At 40.4% G+C, this 21,128-nt stretch overlaps 1 protein-coding gene across 4 annotated transcripts in view; it reads left to right on the forward strand.

Moving 5' to 3' along the window:
• MANBA (mannosidase beta) overlaps positions 1-21,128 on the forward strand; it is a 112,107-nt gene that overhangs the window by 24,770 nt on the left and 66,209 nt on the right. For all 4 annotated transcript variants that reach the window (XM_045471661.1, XM_045471679.1, XM_045471669.1 and 1 more), the window contains exon 5: positions 5,503-5,626. In XM_045471661.1, coding sequence (XP_045327617.1) covers positions 5,503-5,626 — 124 coding nt within the window. The remainder of the gene's footprint in view (positions 1-5,502; positions 5,627-21,128) is intronic.

Below are 21,128 nucleotides of genomic sequence, written 5' to 3' on the forward strand. Positions count from 1 at the left end.
TTCTGTTTTTAACTTCTTCAGAAATTGGCATGTAGTTTTAACAACAAATATAATCCTTGGTTTCATTGTGAAGATACAAACTGTATTTTTCCAGTACTTGTTAGCAAAAACCTCAGTTGATAAATTCTGATTATTTACATTAGGTGGCTCTCTTCAGAATGGATGGATTAATCATTAGGTTGTGCTTCCGTAATATAAGTACTAAGGTCAAAATTATACCCCCTCTTGTTTAACTCAACCTAGCTAAAGTTGTGTCAGTACCTTTTTTTTTTTATTTTTTATTTTTATTTATTTATTTTTAAAATTTACATCCAAGTTAGTTAGCATATAATGCAGTGATGTTTTCAGGAGTAGATTCCAGTGATTCATCCCCTATGTATAACACCCAGTACTCATCCCAACAAGTGTCCCCCTTAATGCCCCTTACCCATTTAGCCCATCCCCCCCCACAACCCCTCTAGCAACTCTCAGTTTGTTCTCTGTATTTAAGAGTCTCTTATGTTTTGTCCCCCTCCCTGTTTTTATATTATTTTTGCTTTCCTTCCTTTATGTTCATCTGTCTTGTATCTTAAATTCTCATTTGAATGAAGTCATATGATTTTTGTCTTTCTCTGACTGACTAATTTCACTTAGCATAATACCCTCCAGTTCCATCCACTTAGTTGCAAATGGCAAGATTTCATTCTTTTTGATTGCCGAGTAATACTCCATTGTATGTGTGTATGTATATATATATATATACCACATCTTCTTTACCCATTCATCCATTGATGGACATTTGGGCTCTTTCCATACTTGGCTACAGTTGATAGTGCTGCTATAAACATTGGGGCGCATGTGCCCCTTTGAAAGAGGACACCTGTATCCCGCCTTTAAGGACACTTTTAAATTTCAGTTCTGACCTCTATATGGTCTTTCTTTAATCACGTCAAATATTTGGTAGCAATTTGCTTGACTGTTGTAGGTGTAGTATCAGTCTCTTAATATAAGCATTTGCTCCTGTTACTATAAAGGAATCATCTGTAACCGAACACTCAGGTATTCAATGGAATACTATGTACTTATACCTCTGTTTATAATTCATCTCTTGTTTCTGGTCTTCGGCGTCAAATGGCACAATGGTTTGAATACTAAAGTTTGCACTTTTTCTCTCTCCTCTTCTATCTCTCATCTTCTATCAGAATGAGGACTTCCTGAATCCTAATTTACTTTTCATGTCTTCAATAAAATGATATATATGTTATGCACATATCTGTGTAGTATTTTTCCTCTGCCCCCCATTCAATCTGTGGCATTTAAAACACAGTTTCAGGTTATCCTGATAGAACAAAGCCCTCGTCCCTGAAATCAAGAATCAGACCCATGACTCTGCCCTCACAGTGTGTGGAGCACTAACCCTGGGGCAGACTTGCCAGAACAGTGAATTGTGTCTTATTGTTTCTGACTATACCGACATGGTCCAGTGGGAAGAGGCCTGAATTGGGAGAGCAAGACAGGAATCTTAGATCTGAATTCTGGATTTATGACCCATAAAGATCTTAGGGAAATCCATCGTTTGTGAATGGAGCTAATCCCTTCTCTTCTTGACTGTGTCGGGAAGAGCATATAGTGAAATAATAATGTGAATGCAATTTGCATACTGTGCTATACAGCTATTCAAAATGTAGAGTGGGAGGGGGCTCCTGGGTGGCTCAGTATATTAAGCATCTAATTCTTTATTTCAGCTCAGGTCATGATCTTGCAGTTGTGAGATCCAGCCCCATGTCAGGCTCTTCACTGAGGCTCTTCTCTGCCCCTCCCCCGTTCAAGAGCATGCTCTCTCTCTCTCTTTTTCCTCTGTCTCTCTCTCAAAGTAAATAAACATAAAAAAACAAAATGTAGGGTGGTGTTATTACTTATTTTGGAGACTTATTTCTATAATTATAGACTTCTAAGTGTGTAACTGATTATATGCAGTTAGTGGGGTAGAGATATCAGCACAAACCCCCTCTTGTCTCTGCTTCCTTCTCTGTCCTGCCTGGATGGTGTGATGTCTCACTTCAGCTACTCTCTTAGCTATATTCTCCACTATCCTCCTTGTTTTCCACCTACATCTCTGGACATTCCTTCTAAGTTGCTTTATCCAGATCAACCTCCCCCTCTTGGAAGTTATATTATTCATGCTTCTTTCTGTTATAGACACTTTCCTTCTCTCATTTTATACCCTGTCTAGACTATCTCCTTTAGCTTCACTTCTTCAATAACCAGTCGAATTTCTAATGACTTCTAATATTGTATCTTCAGTCCAGACTTCTCTTCAATTCCAGACCTTATACTGGATTGCCTATCTGGCATCTTCACCTGCCCGATTCCTTGGGACCTAAAGATTCAGGATGTCCAACACTGTGCTTGGATCTAAACCCTTCTCCCAGGGCTCCCTGTCTGGCTGAATGGAATGCCATCCAGAACAGTTGCTAAAGCCAGAAACCTAAGAGTTATTTTTGGTAACTCCCTCTCTCTCTTTTCCCTCCTCCAACACACCACTGAGTCATTTTGACCATGTGGACATTATGACTTTAATAGTTCCTAAATCTTCCCATGCTGTATTTCTACTACCATGCTTGAGTTCAATCTATAATAATTTCTTGCATGAAATATTGCCCTGACCACCTAACTGGTATCCTGGAACCTCATTTGCCTTCCTCCAATTAATTTTCTACAGAACAGCCAGAATGTTCTTTTCAGACAAAAATCATTACAGCACTCCCTTCTTAAAAGTCTTCAACAGCTTCTCATTGCCTTTAGGCTAAAGTAATGGGTCTTAGTTCTGTCTGGCCCATGCGCACTTCTCCAGTTTCCTGTCTCTTCCCATCATTCCCTCTTCATCTCCTGCAATGTACCATAGTTTCTTGCACCTCAAGGCTTTTGTACATGCTGTTCCTTCTGATAAGGATGCTTTTACTTCCTTCTCCCTTAAACACACTGGATAAATGGTACTTACCCTTCAGATCACCATGTAAAAGTCACTATTATTCAGGGAAACTTGTTCTGACACCCCCACCCCCCGCCATTATACTGTCCCCTGTCGACGTCTTTTGCATTTGTGATTGTTTATTCAATACCTGAGTTTCCTGCTATACTGTGAACACTGTAAACAGAAGGACTGTCTGTTTTGTACACTGATGTACTTCCAGCCTGAAACAAAGAAGGCAGTTCACAAACATTTTTTCAATAAGTGAAAACTTTTATTTGGAGAAGTTGTATGAATAGGAGTGATTTGTAGCCCTTGGTGGGGAAAATAGTCTGCCTTATAAGATGTTGAATATTTTTGCCCTCCTCCTTATTCCTGTCTCTAAGAAAGGAATTGTGTACCTGAATGAACTTATAAACTCTTCAGTAAATAACCCCAAGATGATTTTCATTCCAAACATGAGAAGCTGATACAAATGTGGATGCTATGAAGTAGTTTTAATTCTTTGTTTGTCTCTGTAGTGGAAACTAATTTATCTCTCTCTTAGATAAATACAGATCTTGTGAAATAATACTTTTTTTTTTTTTTTTTGAGAGAGAGAGGGCGCAAGCCAGGGGGAGAGTGGCTGAGGGGGAGAGAGACAGAGACAGAGACAGAGACAGAGAGAGAATCTAAAGAGGCTCAGTGCTGAGCATGGGGCTTGATCCCACTACCTTCAGATCATGACCTGAGCTGAAATCAAGAGTCAGAGTTGGATGTTCAACTGACTGAGCCACCCAGGCGCTGCAGCAAATAATACTTTAAATGAGAACAGTTTGCCAATTCCTCAGGCTCTGTTCTACAAATGTTCCATTCAGAAAAATCTCAGTACTCCCTCTTCCTCTGGTGCTTATTCCTTTTTATTTATTATTATTATTTTTATTTTTTTTACATTTTTTATGTTAAATATAATTTATTGTCAAATTGGTTTCCATACAACACCAGTGCTCATCCCAACAGGTGTGCTTATTCCTTTTTAAAAGCTGAGCTCATAACCTCACATATTTGATTATCTTTATTTTTAAATGTTTCCTCATTTTTTATAGTTATTGCATTTAAATAGAATATTCTTTTTGGTATTAAATTTAAATACAATACTAGGTTCAGAGATATTTTGGAGAAGTTTAAAGAGTGACTAATTGTGTTGCTTCAGTATCATATGCTTTTGAAGAATAAATGTACATAATCAGATTTTATGTGCTTAAAACATTTCTGCCAAATTTAACTATGTTGCATAGGTTCCTATATGAGTTATTGTATTAGTTACCTATTGGCGTATAACAAATTATGCCCAACCTTACCAGCTTAAAATAACATTTTTTATCATAGTTTCTATCAGTCAGGAATCTGAAAGTGACTTAGCTGGGTGCCTCTGGTTCAAGGCCAGTCATAAGGTTACAGTCAAGCCAAGAAAGGACCAGGGCTGTGGTGATCTCATGGCTCTACTAGGTCTGAAGTGTCTGTGCCTAAGTTCACACATGTGGTCATCAGTAGGCCTCAGATTGGCTTCTAAACTCGCCATGTGGGCCTCTCCAATGAGCTGCCTTACAACATGGCAGCTGGCTTCCCTCATGGCTAGGAGAGAGCAACAGTGAGCACCCAAAACAGAAACTGCAGTTTTTTTTATAACTTGGTTTTGGAAACGATATCACCTCTGCTGTATTCTCTTGGTTGGAAGTGATTCACTAGGTCTAATCCATACTCGAGGAGAGGGGATTGCATAGGGCATGAATACCAGGAGGGAATCATTGTAGGCCATTAAAAAAAATTTTTTTAACGTTTATTCATTTTTGAGAGACAGAGAGAGACAGAGTGTGAGGGGGGAGGGCCAGAGAGAGACACACACACAGAATCCGAAGTGGGCTCCAGGCCCTAGCTGTCAGCACAGAGCCCCATGCGGGGCTCAAACTCACAAATTGTGAGACCCTGACCTGAGCCGAAATTGGACGTTTAACTGACTGTGCCACCGAGCACCCCAATTGTAGGCCATTTTAGATGCTCCATATGGGACACACACATATACACAGAGTATGGACTTAATTGTATGTCTCCCCTGAGTTTTTATGTTGAAGTCCTAATCCTCAGTGGCTGAAAATCTACCTTGTTTGGAGATAAGGTCTTTAAAGAGGTGATGAAGTTAAAGTGAGACCTTTAGGGTGGGAGATAGTCTAGTATGAATGATGTCTTTGTAAGAAGAGGAAATGCATGTGTGTGTGTGTGTGTGTGTGTGCATGGAAAAAGACTGTGAAAACACAGTGAGAAGGTGACCCTCTGTAAGCCCAGGAGAGAGGCTTCAGAGGAAACCAAAGCTTCTCCCACTTTGATCTTGGATTTTCCAGGCTCTAGAATGGTGGCAATTTCTGTTGTTGAAGCCACTGGTCTGTAGTATTTTGTTATGGCCACCCTAGCAAACTAATATGCATGCATATAATATTTTAAAAGAAAAAGCTTTTCACAGTTGTTTAAATGTCATGGTAATTGGAATGCATCTTTTTCCCCCCTGGAAATTACAGGAGCAGAGTTCCTTCAGTTGGGACTGGGGGCCATCCTTCCCTACCCAGGGCATCTGGAAAGATGTCAGAATCGAAGCCTATAATATTTGTCATCTGAACTTCTTCACGTTTTCCCCTATCTACGGTAAGCTAAGAGATGTGCTTTCTTGTTTGTCTTTTTTGAGCCTCCTCTATGTTATAAGAATTGGGTTTATAATCTGAAGATACAGATATACTTTCCAGAAGTTCATTTAAAAAGAATTGGGGGGGACATTAAATTTCTATGTGTGAAAAATATACACAGACTGTGATTTGTCTTGAAAATTTACAGTATAAAGCAGGAAGGAGGTAGATAGATACTTTTAAACATATTTTGAAAAGAAGATGAGAGAAAGCCAGAGTAGCTCTGGGTTTTTCTGAGCTAAGTGTTCCTTCTAAAAGGCCTGCTGTTTTGTGCTCCTCCCTGCGGCCTCTGTCCCCGCTTTGAGAACTTCACTGTGCTGAGGTCTTGATTTGCTTCGATCACTGGGCTGCCTTTCTACCACTGCGCGTTTTCTCCTCTAAGGCCATGCCACACTAGCCTTGTTAAGAGTTGAAAATAAACCGGAACGCACACAGAGCATACAGAAAATTTTGTAAGATAAAGAATACTACTTTCTCAGCCAAAGGAATGATTCCCAAGACAGGAGCACTGAATAAAATGTCAGAAATTTCAGTGAGGTCCACGAATCCATGAAAAGCCGGTCAGATATTTTTGTTGAGTTGTTTGCCCAGCACTGTGTTCGTTTGTTTGTTTGTTTGTTTAGAAAGGAACTAGAGTTAGTATATTCGTGCCTGCACATTGGTGGAGATAAGGGAGGGAAGATATGAACAGTTACACCAAACAAGACTGTGTAATAACCTTGTGGGGTGGGACGCTGGTAGTTCAGAAGGTCAAAGATCAGTGAGGATTTGAGAAGTCAGGGAAATCGGTGAAGGGGGATCTTGAGTGATACCTTGCGAGGCTCGGTCCAGTTACGTGCAGGCCTAACTGGATGGAATCAGCAAGCAAGAATGTGGCGGTGTGTCCGTGTAAGAGTCCTGGTGACCTGACATTGCTGTTCCATCCAGCCAAATCACTCTTGTAAAGGCAGAAGACAAAAAAAAAGCAAATCAGAGATGGTTGATAATTGAGGTTGTTAGGTGCTGCTGGCATTTTTAAATGTTAAAAAGGCATGAAAAGATGCAGTTTAAATTGGGTGTGCAAATGTGGCTGCCCACAGCTCTCTAGTTTAGTGCTTCTAAAATATTCAGAGGTATGACTTGAACTGAGTTCTGCTACTAAAATCAAAGGATGGTTCATTCTTCCCCATCCCCACCAATATTTTTTTTCTCAGGTATATAATAAAGTCCAGTGTGAGGAGAGGTCTGATTTCTCAAGAAGTTATTTATTTCATTGTTTTGAAGCTTAATCAGTGTTTTGGGTGGTTTGCAAGAAGTGCTATGAATACTAAATACCCTGATATCTGAAAACATTTGAATAACACTGCTCTAGTTTAATTTAAAATTTTGAATATGAAGCTAAACATTTCTTCCTGAGTATGAGTCATTAGAGTTCAGTTTATTAGTCACTAGTGACTGGGTGAATTTTGTCTGGATTAAACCAACTTAAATGAGGTTTAAAATTTAATTTAGATTCAGTGTAATCAATTCCCCGTGTCAACTACATTTTTCCTATTATGTGACTGCAGTATATTTCATACTTAACATATAGAAAAATGTTTCCTGTTCATAGCATATGCCCTGTGCATATCAAGCAGTAATTCTTATATTTCTGATTAATTTTATAGACTTCAATTTGGTTATTTGAAGTAATAAAGACAATTGAAGCATAAACACGTAAAAGTGAGGTGAAGAACTTCCTTTAGGAATTTTTTCCAGAATTTTTTTTTTCAATTTTTCTTTGAAAGACAGCAATCATCCCTGAAATCAATAGATATTTAAAAGTTGAAAAATAATGGGACGCCTGGGTGGCTCTGTTGGTTAAGTGTCTGACTTCGGCTCAGGTCATGATTTCACGGTTCGGTTTGTGAGTTTGAACCCCATATGGGGCTCTCTGCTGTCAGTGCAGAGCCTGCCTGGGATCCTCTGTCCTCTCTCTGCCCTCCCGCCCCCCCCCCCCATCATGCACACACACTTTCTCTCTCTCAAAATAAAAAACACGTTTAAAAAAAGAGAAAGTTGGAAAATAATAAAGAGAATAAGCTAATATTTTTATGCATTTATTTGGTACATAATTTGAGACAGGCATTGTGAGAGGCACTAAAAGTTTTTTATTTATTTATTTTTAATTTTTTAATGTTTTATTTTTGAGAGAGAGACAGACAGAGTGTGAGCGGGGAGGGGCAGAGAGAGAGGGAGACAGAATCTGAAGCAGGCTCCGGGCTCTGGGCTGTCAGCACAGAGCCTGAAGAGGGGCTCAAACTCACGGACCGTGAGATCATGACCTGAACTGAAGTCGGACGCTTAACCGACTGAGCCACCGAGGCGCTCCAAGTTTTCTTAAAAGGATTAGTTTGTAGTTAAAACCAGATACATGTATTTTTTCTTTAAAATCAAATCTTTTAATTTTTAAAGTTTAAGCATGAAATGAGGTTGGTCAGAACCAAAGCAAACAGTGGCTCTCTCTGGGTAATAGTGCTACACACAGTTTGTATTTTATTCTTCTGCTCAACTGTCTTTTCCAGATTTCTATGCTGAGCTTATATTGTTCCTGTAGTAAGGGAAGAAAGCAGTTAAGAGACTCTATTTAGTAATTTCAGCCAACTCATTAGGAAAGGCTAAACGAATTTGACAGTGTGGCACTTTCTGCTTTCTCCCTACTGAGGCTACAAAAAGATCACCTTTTTGCTTCTCCAAATGTTCAAATCATTTCTGAATTTAAAATTGGTGAGTTTACCACTGAAGAGCAAATGACCAACCACACTCCCCAGTTTAATTGTGTGCAGAAAAAAGGCTCTTTATTTTTTGAAAATTAACTTGAAATTCTTGTGAGTTAGTTTACTTTATGTATATAATAAATGTATCATTATATATATATATTTTTTCCTTCTCTGCATTCTCAGTCCTTATGATGGAGGTTTCTAAACTTTTCATTTTTCAGTATTCTGTAGTCATTTGTTTGATTTTGCCCTAACCTCAGCTTCCTCAATGATTTTCACATATTCTTAATCTTTAACATAGTAAGAACAAATTTATATTTGAAAAAAATACTGAGGTCAAAGGAAAGCAAGAATTACTCCTGTTATATCTTAACTCTTGCCAGTTGTCTAGATATTTAGAGATACCAATTCATTGATGTGACTTTCTTTAAAACCTTATTAGAAAATATTTACTTGAATAATTCCTCCTTAGCCCTGAAATATTCTAATTCAGGTTTTATTTTTTTTATCATTAAAAAAGATTTTTTTCAATGTTTATTTATTTTTTTGAGAAAGAGAGAGATAGAGTGTGAGCAGGGGAGGGGCAGAGAGAGAGAGGGAGACACAGAATCAGAAGCAGGCTCCAGGCTCTGAGCTGTCAGCACGGAGCCCAATGTGGGGCTCGAACCCATGAGCTATAAGATCATGACCTGAGCTGAAGTCAGCCACTCAACCACTGAGCTGCCCAGGAGCCCCTCTAGCTCAGATTTTAAATAGCAGTAGCTGTTCTAGGCACCCACATTTTCAGTGTTCCGGATGGTGAAAGACTGACTCTGGTACAGAAAAGAGAAGCTCAGATGTTTTTTACTGGGTATAGAAACCCAGCAAGATTCTCCTGTTCTTTTCTCTAGGGAAGGGGTGGAAGAATGCCCTGCTGGGGGAGGGGAGGGGAAAGTCTGGCTGGACCTGGGTTTCCAAGGGGTGTGGGAAGGAGAGTTAGGGAGAAGATAGCTGGTAGGGGCGGATGCCCCAATTCCAAAGATTAGGACATTTATAAGCGAATGATGTGGCCCAAACTGCAGGCCCTGCGTGGCAGCAGTGGGTGCTGGTGGTGGTGTCTGTGCAAGAGACCCAGAGACAAAGTGAGAGAGGGGGAGAGAAAGAGATACATATATTCATTTGTTGATCATCTTCTCCATGCTAGGTCTTTCATATGTGTAATCATATTTGTAATATTTGTGAATCGTTCCCATTATGCCCCAAAATTTATTAGGCAAGGATGATCGTCTGGTCTTACGAGCTTTTCATAAGCTTACTTACACACATTAAGTCCAAATTATGTAAGTGTGTTCTGATGAAATGCTACATTGTTTAATCTTTCGTTACCACAGTCAGAAAAAAAAAAAAAAAAAACAAACAGCACAGAGGTGTTTTCAGTATGTGAACCCTCCTCTTGAGCTGAGGTGAGCTGTACATCTTTGACCTGTGTGTAGGCGCTTCCATCCTACCCAGAAATGCTGCCATCTCCCACCCTGTCCAAATTTACTTGCTGCCTCAGCCTAAAGCACCCACTCCTTCCAACTCAGAAACCTAGCCTGTGAGTTGTAGAGGTGAGTTTAGCTTTCGTTTTGACCTCGGCCTGCCCAGCCGAAGCCTGTGTTGAAGGTCATTGCAGCCCTTTGCCTATAGTGAATATAATATTGCAATAAAGCAAAGATTTGTCAATCTTGGTTAATGCAATCTTTTTGAATGCATTCATTTTGCATCACTTTCTCATTCCTCTTTGAATTACTTTATTCATCAAATAACAGCATTTACCCTTGAAAATATCTTTATGGGTAGGTAGGTTGCTTGAATGATCTCTCCTGTGATTAGCTACCTTGTTGCCTGAGTAGATTTTTTTGCCCTGGAATTTACCAATTTATCCTTGTTTGGGGGAGATTTTGCTTTGCGTCTCTTTTGCTTTAGTTTCCTCTTTGAGGATTTTGTCCTGCTGAGTAAGCAAGGAGATCTTGCTGCTTGGTAAAGAAGGGGAAGACAGCTGTTGTAACTAACTGTGAGCCTGCCTTTCTGGCTAATGCAAGCTGTTCGCTCTTTGAAAAGCAGCTGCGGAAGGCTGTCCTATAATCCTAGCAGGAACACAGGAAAATATCCTATGTTTGAATTTAAATATTCGGTGGCTTGGTCATTTCAGCTTGTTGTCATTACTGTTTCTTCACTGCAGCTTTTCATCACCTATTAAAGATGTAAGGAGCAAGCGGGCAGAAGGAGGAGCTGTTAGATGCTCAGCAGGGTGAAGCTAATCAAGGCAGCTATCTTTGAATAGCTTTTTCCCCCAATGAGATGAAGCATCGTTTTTCATCTTACATAAGCAACCTATCATCCTTTGCAGATCCTTCCCATGCTGACCCGAATGTTCTTCCATTTCATTGCTAGTTCTTAACCCCCCAGATGCCATCGTGTGTTCCTAACCGTGACCTTTGGATATATTTTGTTCCTCTAAGTAGGTTTACCATCTTGCATTTTTTGGTTGGGGTATAATTTATAGGGCCTGTCAAGGTTTACAGACAGTACATAATTCAAGAAATATACTTCTACTGTTTGATGCTCCCATAACTGTTGTTATGCTTTTATGAGATAGTTTAGGTTACAAAGATGGTATTTTGACAAATGAAGAAACTGTGGCAACATGTAATTATGAATTAGGAGAGGGTCAGACACATTCTCTATGTTTGTAGATTTCAGTGTTCTTTTTCACAGACCCTTTTTTTATTAAGAGGCTAACATTTTAATGTTACATTCTCCCCCAAATGCTTTGTTTCACATTGAATGTACCTTATATTTCGACTTAAGATTCTGAAAGGCCTTTGCTTTGTTTTTTTTTATGATTTTATTTTATTTTCTTCATTATGATAAGTGTACTCTTTAATCCCCATCACCTATTTCACATATCCCCCCACCCACCTCCCCTCTGGTAGCCATCAGTTTGTTCTTTATAGTTAAGAGTCTGTTTTTTGGTTTGTCTCTCTCTCTCTCTTTTTCCTTTGCTCGCTTGTTTTGTTTCTTAAATTCCACATATGAGTAAGATCATATGGTATTTGTCTTTTTCTGCCTGACTTATTGTGCCTAGCTCCATCCATGTTGTTGCAGTTGGCAAGATTTCATTCTTTTTTATGACTGAGTAATATTCCAGTGTGTGTGTGTGAGAGAGAGAGAGAGAGAGAGAGAGAGAGAGAGAGAGAGAGACCACCTTTTCTTTATTCATCTGTCGTTGGACACTTGAGCTGCTTCCATAGTTTGGCTGTTGTAAATAATGCTGCTATAAACATAGGGGTGCTTGTATCCTTTGAATTAGTGTTTTTGTAAGTACCCAGTAGTGTGAGTCCTGGATCATAAAAGTACTTTTGCTTTTGGTTTTCCTCATTGCTCATATACAGATTTCAATCCGTGCATGCCTGCTAGTGTCTTTCTCTTTGGCAGGTGTTTCTGTGAGAGATGTATGCAAGGTGGAGAACATTATACTAGGAAACATGGGCCCTCTATTTGTCCTTTGGCTCTGGAGCTTTTGAGCTAGGTTCTACAGGTCTCAGGAACCTCATCTACAAAGTGATGAGGAGATTGCCAGGTTTCTTCTGCCTTTGACATTCCATGGTTCTTTTCCTGTGATTTGTAAGTTACGGCAGTAATTACAACCAAGTGAGGGTATAAGTATGGAAGAATTCAGTTTTTCTTGAAGCTAGACACATGACTACATAAAGACATTGATACTTGCGGCTTAATTATAATCAGTTAAAGTTTAGGATATGGTTTGAGAATCTTTTTGGTAGTTGTGTACGCACTTGAATTAAAATAACTCAGCTATCTCTTATTTTTCTTTTTTTAAAAATGTTTTAATGTTCATTTATTTTTGAGAGAGAGAAACAAAGCATGAATGGGGAAGGGCAGAGGGACAGAGAGGGAGACACAGAATCTGAAGCAAGCTCCAGGCTTTGAGCTGTCAGCACAGAGCCCGATGTGGGGCTCAAACTCGGGGAACGAGGAGATCATGACCTAGGCTGAAGTTGGACCCTCAACCAACTGAGCCACCCAGGCGCCCCAGCTATGTCTTATTTTTCTACTTTCATGTCGTGTTATACTTCTTTTTCCCTCTTAGACAACTGTGAATAAAGCTGTTTTCTTGCTTTTTTTAAAAAAAAGATGCTATTTTTTTTTCAACGTTTATTTATTTTTTGGGGGACAGAGAGAGACAGAGCATGAACGGGGGAGGGGCAGAGAGAGAGGGAGACACAGAATCGGAAACAGGCTCCAGGCTCTGAGCCATCAGCCCAGAGCCCGACGTGGGGCTCGAACTCACGGACCGCGAGATCGTGACCTGGCTGAAGTCGGACGCTTAACCGACTGCGCCACCCAGGCGCCCCAAAAGATGCTATTTTTAAGTAATCTCTACACCCAACAGGGGCTTGAATTCACAACGCTGAGATCCAGAGTTGCACGCTCTATTGACTGAGCCAGCCAGGCAACCCAAGCTGTCTTTTTTTTCTGACCACATCTTGACAAAGAAGTAGACCGTATAGGAATATAAAAGGAGCTGGCATATTTTAGAGAATTTTAAGGTTAACGTATTGGCCACATTTACACAAATTGGAGTTGTCTTGAAGGTTGTTTGCATGAAGAAGCAGCACACATCATTCTGGGTGTGTAGCTGCCTATGCTTTGTACAAATTTCTACCCAAGTCAGACTCATGTTTGTTTTTTTTTTATTAAAAAAATTTTTCTTAGTGTTTATTTTTGAGAGAGAGAGAGAGAGAGACAGAACACAAATGGGGGAGGGGCAGAGAGAGAGGGAGACAGAGAATCGGAAGCAGGCTCAAGGTTCTGAGCTGTCAGCACAGAGCCTGACGCAGGGCTCGAACCTGAACCGTGAGCTCAAGACCCGAGCTGAAGTCAGCCGCTTAACTGACTGAGCCACCCAGGTGCCTTGTTTGTTTGTTTGTTTGTTTGTTTGTTTTTAAAGAGGCCTCCCCGGGGGCGCCTGGGTGGCTAGTCAGTTAAGCGTCTGACCCTTGGTTTCTGCTCAGGTCGTGATCTCATGGTTTGTGAGATTGAGCCCTGCATTGGCTCTGTGTGCTGACAGCATGGAGCCTGCTTGGGATTCTCTCTCTGTCCCGCTTTCTCTGCCCCTCCCCTGCTCATTCTCTCTCTCTCTCTCTCTCTCTCAAAATAAATAAATAAACTTACAATAAAAAGGTAAAGAGACCTCGCTGAATCAGCTTTGGAAAAATTTGAAAATGAGGCAGTGGCCAGAACCACACTGCCTGCCATCCTCTGGGTTCCTGCCTGATTGAGGTTACATGGAACACACCGTAGACTGCAGTCTCTTCTTCAGGGAGCAGGACATCAGCGAGGGCATCACTGAGTCTTTAGGCCTGGGAAGGCCTCAAGTTGTAGAGAAAACAGGTCAGTCTTGCCTGTCTACCCTGTTTTAATAGAATTCCCCTATTGTTTGGGCCCAGAGTTGATTCGTCAGGATGAGGAGAGGATATACAACTGACTTGGTGTGATAGGGAAGGAAACCTGATTTGGAGGCAGTTAATAGCTTTTCTTCTTAACTGTCCCCATCCCGGTACTTTCCGTTTTTGGAATTATTTGCATTCCGCTTCAGGAGAGCTGGGGAATCATAGGCATCGTTCGGTATTTTTTTAGTCTCCTTCTTTTGTTGATTTTTGTTTTATTTTTTATTTTATTTTTTGATTGAAGTATAGTTGACACACATGTTACATTATTTTTACGTGTACAGCATTGTGACTCAGTAAGTCTATATGTTGTGCTATGCTCCCCGCAAGTGTGGCTACCATCTGCCACTATTCCACACTATTACAGTACTATTGACCTTATTTCCCATGCTGTACCTTTTCTCCCTTGACTTACTCATTTTATGATGGGAAGCCTGTATCTCCCACTCCCCTTTATCCACTTTGCAACCCCCCCTACGAACCCCTGCCCCTCTGGGAACCATCAGTTTGTTCTCTGTATTCATGTATCTGTTTTTGCCTTTTGTTTTGTGTTTTAGATTCCACATATAAAGGAAGTCATACAGTATTTGTTTTGCTCTGTCTGATTCATTTCACTTAGCATGGTGCCCACTAGGTCCATTCTTTTTTGTGGCTGAGTAGTATTCCATTATACACACATATATACAATGTCTTCTTTGTCTATTCATCCATCAGTGGACGTTTAGATTGCTTCCTTATCTTGGCTGTTGTAAACAATGCTGCAGTAAACATAGGGTGCATATATCTTTTCAAATTAGTGATTTTGTCTTCTTTGGGTAAATACCCACTAGTGGAATTATTGGATCGTATGGTATTTATATTTTCAACTGTTTGAGGAAACTCCATACAGTTTTCCACAGTGGCTTCACCAATTTACATTCCCACCAACAGTGCACGAGGTTTTTTGTCTACATCCTCACCAACACTTGTTATTTCTTGTCTTTTTGATTCTAGCCATTCTGACAGGTGTGAGATGATACCTCATTGTGTTTTATTTGCATTTCCATGGTGATGAGTGATGTTGACCATCTTTTCATGTGCCCATTGGCCATCTGTGTGTCTTTTTTTGAAGAATGTCTGTTTGGGTCCTCTGCTTGTTTTTAATTGGATTATTTCTTCTTTTTTGGTGTTGAGTTGCATATGTTCTTTATATATTTTGGATATTGACCCCTTATAGGAGATTTCATTTGTGAATATCTTTTCACATTCAGTAGCTTGCTTTTTTATTTTTGTGCAAAAGCTTTTTATTTTTACTTATTTTTCCAAGTTTTTTTCCCCAAGTTTTTATTTAAGTATTAGTTAACATGTAGTGTAATATTAATTTCAGGAGTATTATTTAGTGATTTATCACTTACATGTAATACCCAGTGCTCATCACCCACTTAGCCCATCCCCCGCCCACCTCCCCTCCAGCCCTCCAGCAGCCTTCAGTTTGATCTCTATAGTTAGTGTCTTGGGGTGTCTGGGTGGCTCAGTCAGTTAAGCGTCCAACTCCTGATTTTGACTCAGGTCAGGATCTCAGGGTTGTGGAATTGAGCCCTGCATCTGGCTCTGCACTGAGTGTGGAGCCTCCTTGGGATTCTCTCTCCCCCTCTCTTTCTGCCCTCCCCCCAAAATAAATAAATAAACACTAAAAAAAGGAAGAGTCTCTTATGGTTTGTCTCCCTCTCATTTTTTTCCTTTCACCTACGTTCATCTGTTTTGTTTCTTAAATTCCACATATGAGTGAAATCATATGATGTTTGTCTTTCTTCGACTGACTTATTTTGCTTAGCATAATATACTCTAGCTCCATCCACATTGTTTCAGATGGGAAGATTTCATTCTTTTTGATAGCTAAGTAATATTCCATTGTACATATATGTGTATGACTGAGCCACTCAGTGCCCCTAAAAATGGGTCTTAGTTTATAAAAGGGAGCTCCCCTTAACTAGAAAGTTTCTAGAAACTAGAAACAGGATTATATATATATATATATATATATATATATTTTTTTTTTTTTTTCCAACGTTTATTTATTTTTGGGACAGAGCGAGACAGAGCATGAACGGGGGAGGGGCAGAGAGAGAGGGAGACACAGAATCAGAAACAGGCTCCAGGCTCTGAGCCATCAGCCCAGAGCCTGACGCGGGGCTCGAACCCACGGACCGCGAGATCGTGACCTGGCTGAAGTCGGACGCTCAACCGACTGCGCCACCCAGGCGCCCCAGGATTATATATTTTTAAAGTAGCAAGTAGGGGTACCTCGGTGGCTCAGTTAGTTAAGTGTCTGACTTTGGCTTAGGTCATGATCTCACATTTCGGGGGTTCAGCCCCCGTGTCGGGCTCTATGCTGAAAGTTCAGAGCCTGGAGCCTGCTCTCCTGGAGCCCGGATTCTGTGTCTTCCTCTCTCTCTGCCTGTCCCCTGATTGCGCCCTGTCTCTCTCTCTCAAAATCAAATCAACATTAAAAAAAAAGTTTTTTTTTTTTAAATTTTTTTTAACATTTATTTATTTTTGAGACAGAGAGAGACAGAGCATGAACAGGGGAGGGGCAGAGAGAGAGGGAGACACAGATTCTAAAACAGGCTCCAGGCTCTGAGCTGTCAGCACAGAGCCCAACGCGGGGCTTGAACTCACGGACCATGAGATCATGACCTGAGCCGAAGTCAGACGCTTAACTGACTGAGCTACCCAGGCGCCCCAAAAAGTTTGTTTTTAAAAGTAGCAAGTAAAAAGAAGTGACCAGGTAATACCAGGAAAATTAATGATGATTTAAGACTCTACATGTGCTTTGTGAAACTAAATTACTTAAATTCTCCAGGGCTTCTGGAAGGAAAGGTTGTATTCCATTTGTAAGAAGAGGAGAGGGCAAAATATGTTAGTATAGTGTATCTGCTGATAACACGATAGGCTTGTAAGTCTTCATATTGGGTTTTTACATTCTGCAGCCTTAGTTTTTTCAGTTAGTGGCACCTAAGGAACTTAACTAGATGAGCCCCAGAGAACTGATGATTTACTTTAGAGCTTTCTGTTTTAGAAACAATAGAGACTGCCAGTAACCTTTGGGAATTACACTATTTGTCTTCCTGTCAGAAGCCCTTACAAGCAGCTGATTTTCCACTGAACAGGAAGTAATAGGAAATGTCCAAGGAGTCAGCTCGAACTTGGTGGTTATTAGTTGGTAGGTGTACCTAGAGGGCAGAACTAAAATCTTCAGGTGGAAATTAAAGAAAAGGGGATTTCAAATCAATGTGAAGAATGACTTTACAATAGTCAGGGCTAGCAAAAGGGAAGGCTATTTTGTGAGGCAGAGGCTTTTTTTTTTTTTTCATTACAGATATTAGATTAGAATAGTCTTTTGGGGGAAATATTTTAGGTGAACTTTTTCTGTAAAGATTCAGATAGTAAACGTTGTAGTCTTTTGGGGGGCCAAATGTCTTTGTTGTAACTACTTAACTCAGCCATTGTAGTGCAAAGGCAACAGAAGACAACATGTACACAAATGAGCATGGCTATTGTCGTAGCCTGCTTGGCCTGTCTTAACAAAATACCATAGACCGGGTGGCCTCAACAAGACATTGAAAGCTGGGAAAGCGAAGATCAAGGTGCTGGCTGGTGGGTTTGTAGCGATGGCTCTCTTCCTGGTTTGTGTCCTCACATGATTGGGGTGCTGGAAAGAAAGAAAAGGAAGGAAGGAACGAAGGAATGAAGGAAGGAAAAAAAAGGAAGGAAGGAAGGGAGGGAAGGAAAGAGGGAGGGAGGGAGGGAGGGAGGAAGGAAGGAAGGAAGGAAGGAAGGAAGGAAGGAAGGAGAGATGGAGGGAGGACGAGAAGGAGGTAGATCTTTTTCTCTTATAAGGCCATAGACCTATCAGATTAGGTCCTCAGCCTTGTGACTTCATTTAACTTAATTACCTCCTAAAGACCTTACCCCAGATACAATCATATTGGGGGGTTAGGGCTTCCACCTATGAATTTTGGGGAGGTGGGGAACACAATTCAGTCCAATAAAGTTTTATTTATTAAAACAGGAGGTAGGTTATATTTTGCCCAAGGACCAGTTATTTGCCAGCCGGTAGTCTAGAGGCAATCAAACACTAATCAGAAAGTAGACTAGGTGATCTGTCAACATATTTCTAGTTCAAAAGTTTTATGAATCTGGGCTGCTATGGTTAAAGACTCACCAAAAGATATATTTGCTGTCTATCATCACTTGATATCATTAAACCTCCTTGATATCATATAATTAAACCTCCTCCCTACTGTAAAAATCTTGAACACCAATAAGACATGGTTTTGGGGGAAATTGTTTGGATATGATTGGCATAACTTAGAGGTTAACTATATAGTCTCTATATAGACTCTCCATATAGACAGTTTCAGACTGTTCATATCCAAGCTCTGCAGCTTACTAGCTGTGTGACCTTGGGCAAGTTACTTAACTCCTCTGTGCTTCAGTTTTCTCATTTATAGAATGATTATAATAATAGAGTTTACCTTATAGCAGTGTTGTGATGCTTAAATAAGTTAATACATGTTGAGAGCATAAAACAGTGCCTAGTTCGTAGGAAGTTCTGGGTCAATGTTATCTATTATTATTTCTTGAAATAAGAGATAGTAAGGGAAGCCAGACGGAATACGATGGGGAGGTCATGTAGTTGTCAAAGATTTAGGGATATTTTAGAAAATCAATACATTCAGATAAGATTGTAGTGTGTGGTTCTGTTTAAAAACAATAAAGGTGCTGTAAAGGGAAAATTGAGAGACTTCATATGTTCTTGGTAGGAGAAAAGTATCTTTAACAAATAAGCATGGTTGTCTTGATATATTTTACTGTATCTTAGAAAAACTTGGAGGCTGTGGGTGTGTAAACTACAGAATTGGCTGGATCAGAACAAATTAATTCAGGGCTCATTGAGTAATGTTCCTAAGAATGAATCATTTAATAAGTAAAAATAGTTCTTAAGTCCAGGATTAGTTTTACTTCTGTGCACATCCAACCCATCTGTACTTTTGGCTGATATGAGATGCAGATGATGGGATGTGGTATGACCATCTTTACAATAGGTCTGGTGTGGTTGTACATTTGTAAAGAATGTCAGTTATAAAGTCTTTGGTCATTGATCAGCATACATGTTTTTTCTTCATTTGTGGCAGAGCCATGATTATCGAACCCTCCTCCTTATTTGTGGGAGAAGGGTCTCTAAGGTATATCTCAGCTGATAACCTTTTCCTGGCCCTTTTTCACAGAGGAAAACGGAAGCCCTCAAGCAGGAACTTCTTCAGTCTCTTGCCATAGATCATAGAAAGCTAATTGCATCTGTACCAGTCACATCTTCCCTTTCTGTGGCAGGAAGGAATGAGAACTTTCGTTGGTGGCTCTGACAGCCTGCCTATCTAGCCTTTTTGGGTACTTCATCCCTGGTGTCTCCTGTGTAACCTAAAAATATGGGTCTGCTTTTCTACTTTGCTCTCGCCCAAACCCTGCTTTGGCATACTGTCTTATTTTAAAATGCACAGATTCAATTCTGGAGACATTAAACAATGTGAATTTAATGGATGATAGAGGAAGGCGTTATATTGCACATAATATAACATGCTACTTCGAAACCTCCTGAAACATTCTAACCCATTCTCAGACTCCACTCCCTACGTCTCATTCCTCAGGGCAGCTGTCTCATTTTTTCTCCCCATGACCTTCCTTTTCAGCCTTGCTACCTTTTCTTTTTCTTTTACTCGTCTCCATTCCAAGATTTTCCAAGTGGCACTTTCTATCCCTTTTGCACAGATAGAAATTTCACGTCTCTCTGCTTCTTCCATTTTTATCCTGCTGTATCATTGTCATTTTTTAAAAAGATTTTTTTAATGTTTTATTTATTTTGGAAAGAGAGAGAGACAGAGTGTGAGCAAGGGAGAGGCAGAGACAGACTCTGAAGCAGGCTCCAGGCTCTGAGCTGTCAGCACAGAGCCGGACAGGGGGTTCGAACTCACAAACTATGAGATCATGACCTGAGCTGAAGTCCCGTGCTTAACCCACTGAGTGACCCAGGCGCCCCTCATTGTAATTTTTTTTAAATGCAGATCTGATCGTGTTACCCTTTCTGATGAAAAATCTCCAGTGGGTCCTCATTGATCTAGGGTGAAGTTCCCAAACTCCTCACACGACCCAGCATGAGCTGGACCCTGCTTACTTCCTCAGTCACACTGATCTCCCTTACCAGTTTCATTATTGCTCAAGTTTTTTTAATGGCATTGTTCTTCCTCACTCATGGCTCTTCACCCTTGCTTCTCATAGTGCCTAGAATACTTGTCATCTGCCTCTGAACTTGACGTACTTCTGGGCTCTGCTACATACTGCTTTTTCACAAAGGCCTTCCCTCACCCTCTATAAGTTAGGTGACCTTTCTTCCTGTGAATGTTTTCTCAGAATAACCTCATATTTCTCCCATCCTGGTATAATCTCACCATTGTACTTGTCTATATCCCATTAGACTCTTAGACATGAAGACATGTCTAAGACATGAAGTCAGGGGCCATATTTATCCTGGCCACCATTTAATTCTCATCACTTAGCAGAGTACATGGCACATACAAATATTTCTTGATTAAATAACACTTGACCATTGAACAACATGGAGACTAGGGTGTTGACCCCCCTGCACCGTTGAAAATTCACGTGTAACTTTTTAAAAAAGTAGTCCCTAAGCCCAATGTGGGGCTTGAACTCACAACCCCGAGATCAAGAGTCACATGCTCTATTGACTGAGCCAGTCAGGAGCCCCAGTGACTCCCCCAGAATTTCACTACCAATAACCTAGTGTTGGCCAGAAGCCTTACCAATAACATAAAGAGTTGATTAAAACATATTTTGTATATGTATTATATACTGTACTCTTACAATAATGCCTTTTTTTTTTTTTTGGTATTTCTAAGCTATGTGGTTCAATTATGAGTTTTTTCAAATTGTCACAAATCTCAAAAACATTTTCCAATATATTTATTGAAAAAAATCCTCATAGGGGCGCCTGGGTGGTGCAGTCGGTTAAGCATCCGACTTCCGCCAGGTCACGATCTCGCGGTCCGGGAGTTCGAGCCCCACGTCAGGCTCTGGGCTGATGGCTCAGAGCCTGGAGCCTGTTTCCGATTCTGTGTCTCCCTCTCTCTCTGTCCCTCCCCCGTTCATGCTCTGTCTCTCTCTGTCCCAAAAATAAACG

Source organism: Leopardus geoffroyi, chromosome B1, assembly GCF_018350155.1.
Source record: "Leopardus geoffroyi isolate Oge1 chromosome B1, O.geoffroyi_Oge1_pat1.0, whole genome shotgun sequence".
Taxonomy (NCBI): Eukaryota; Metazoa; Chordata; class Mammalia; order Carnivora; family Felidae; genus Leopardus; species Leopardus geoffroyi.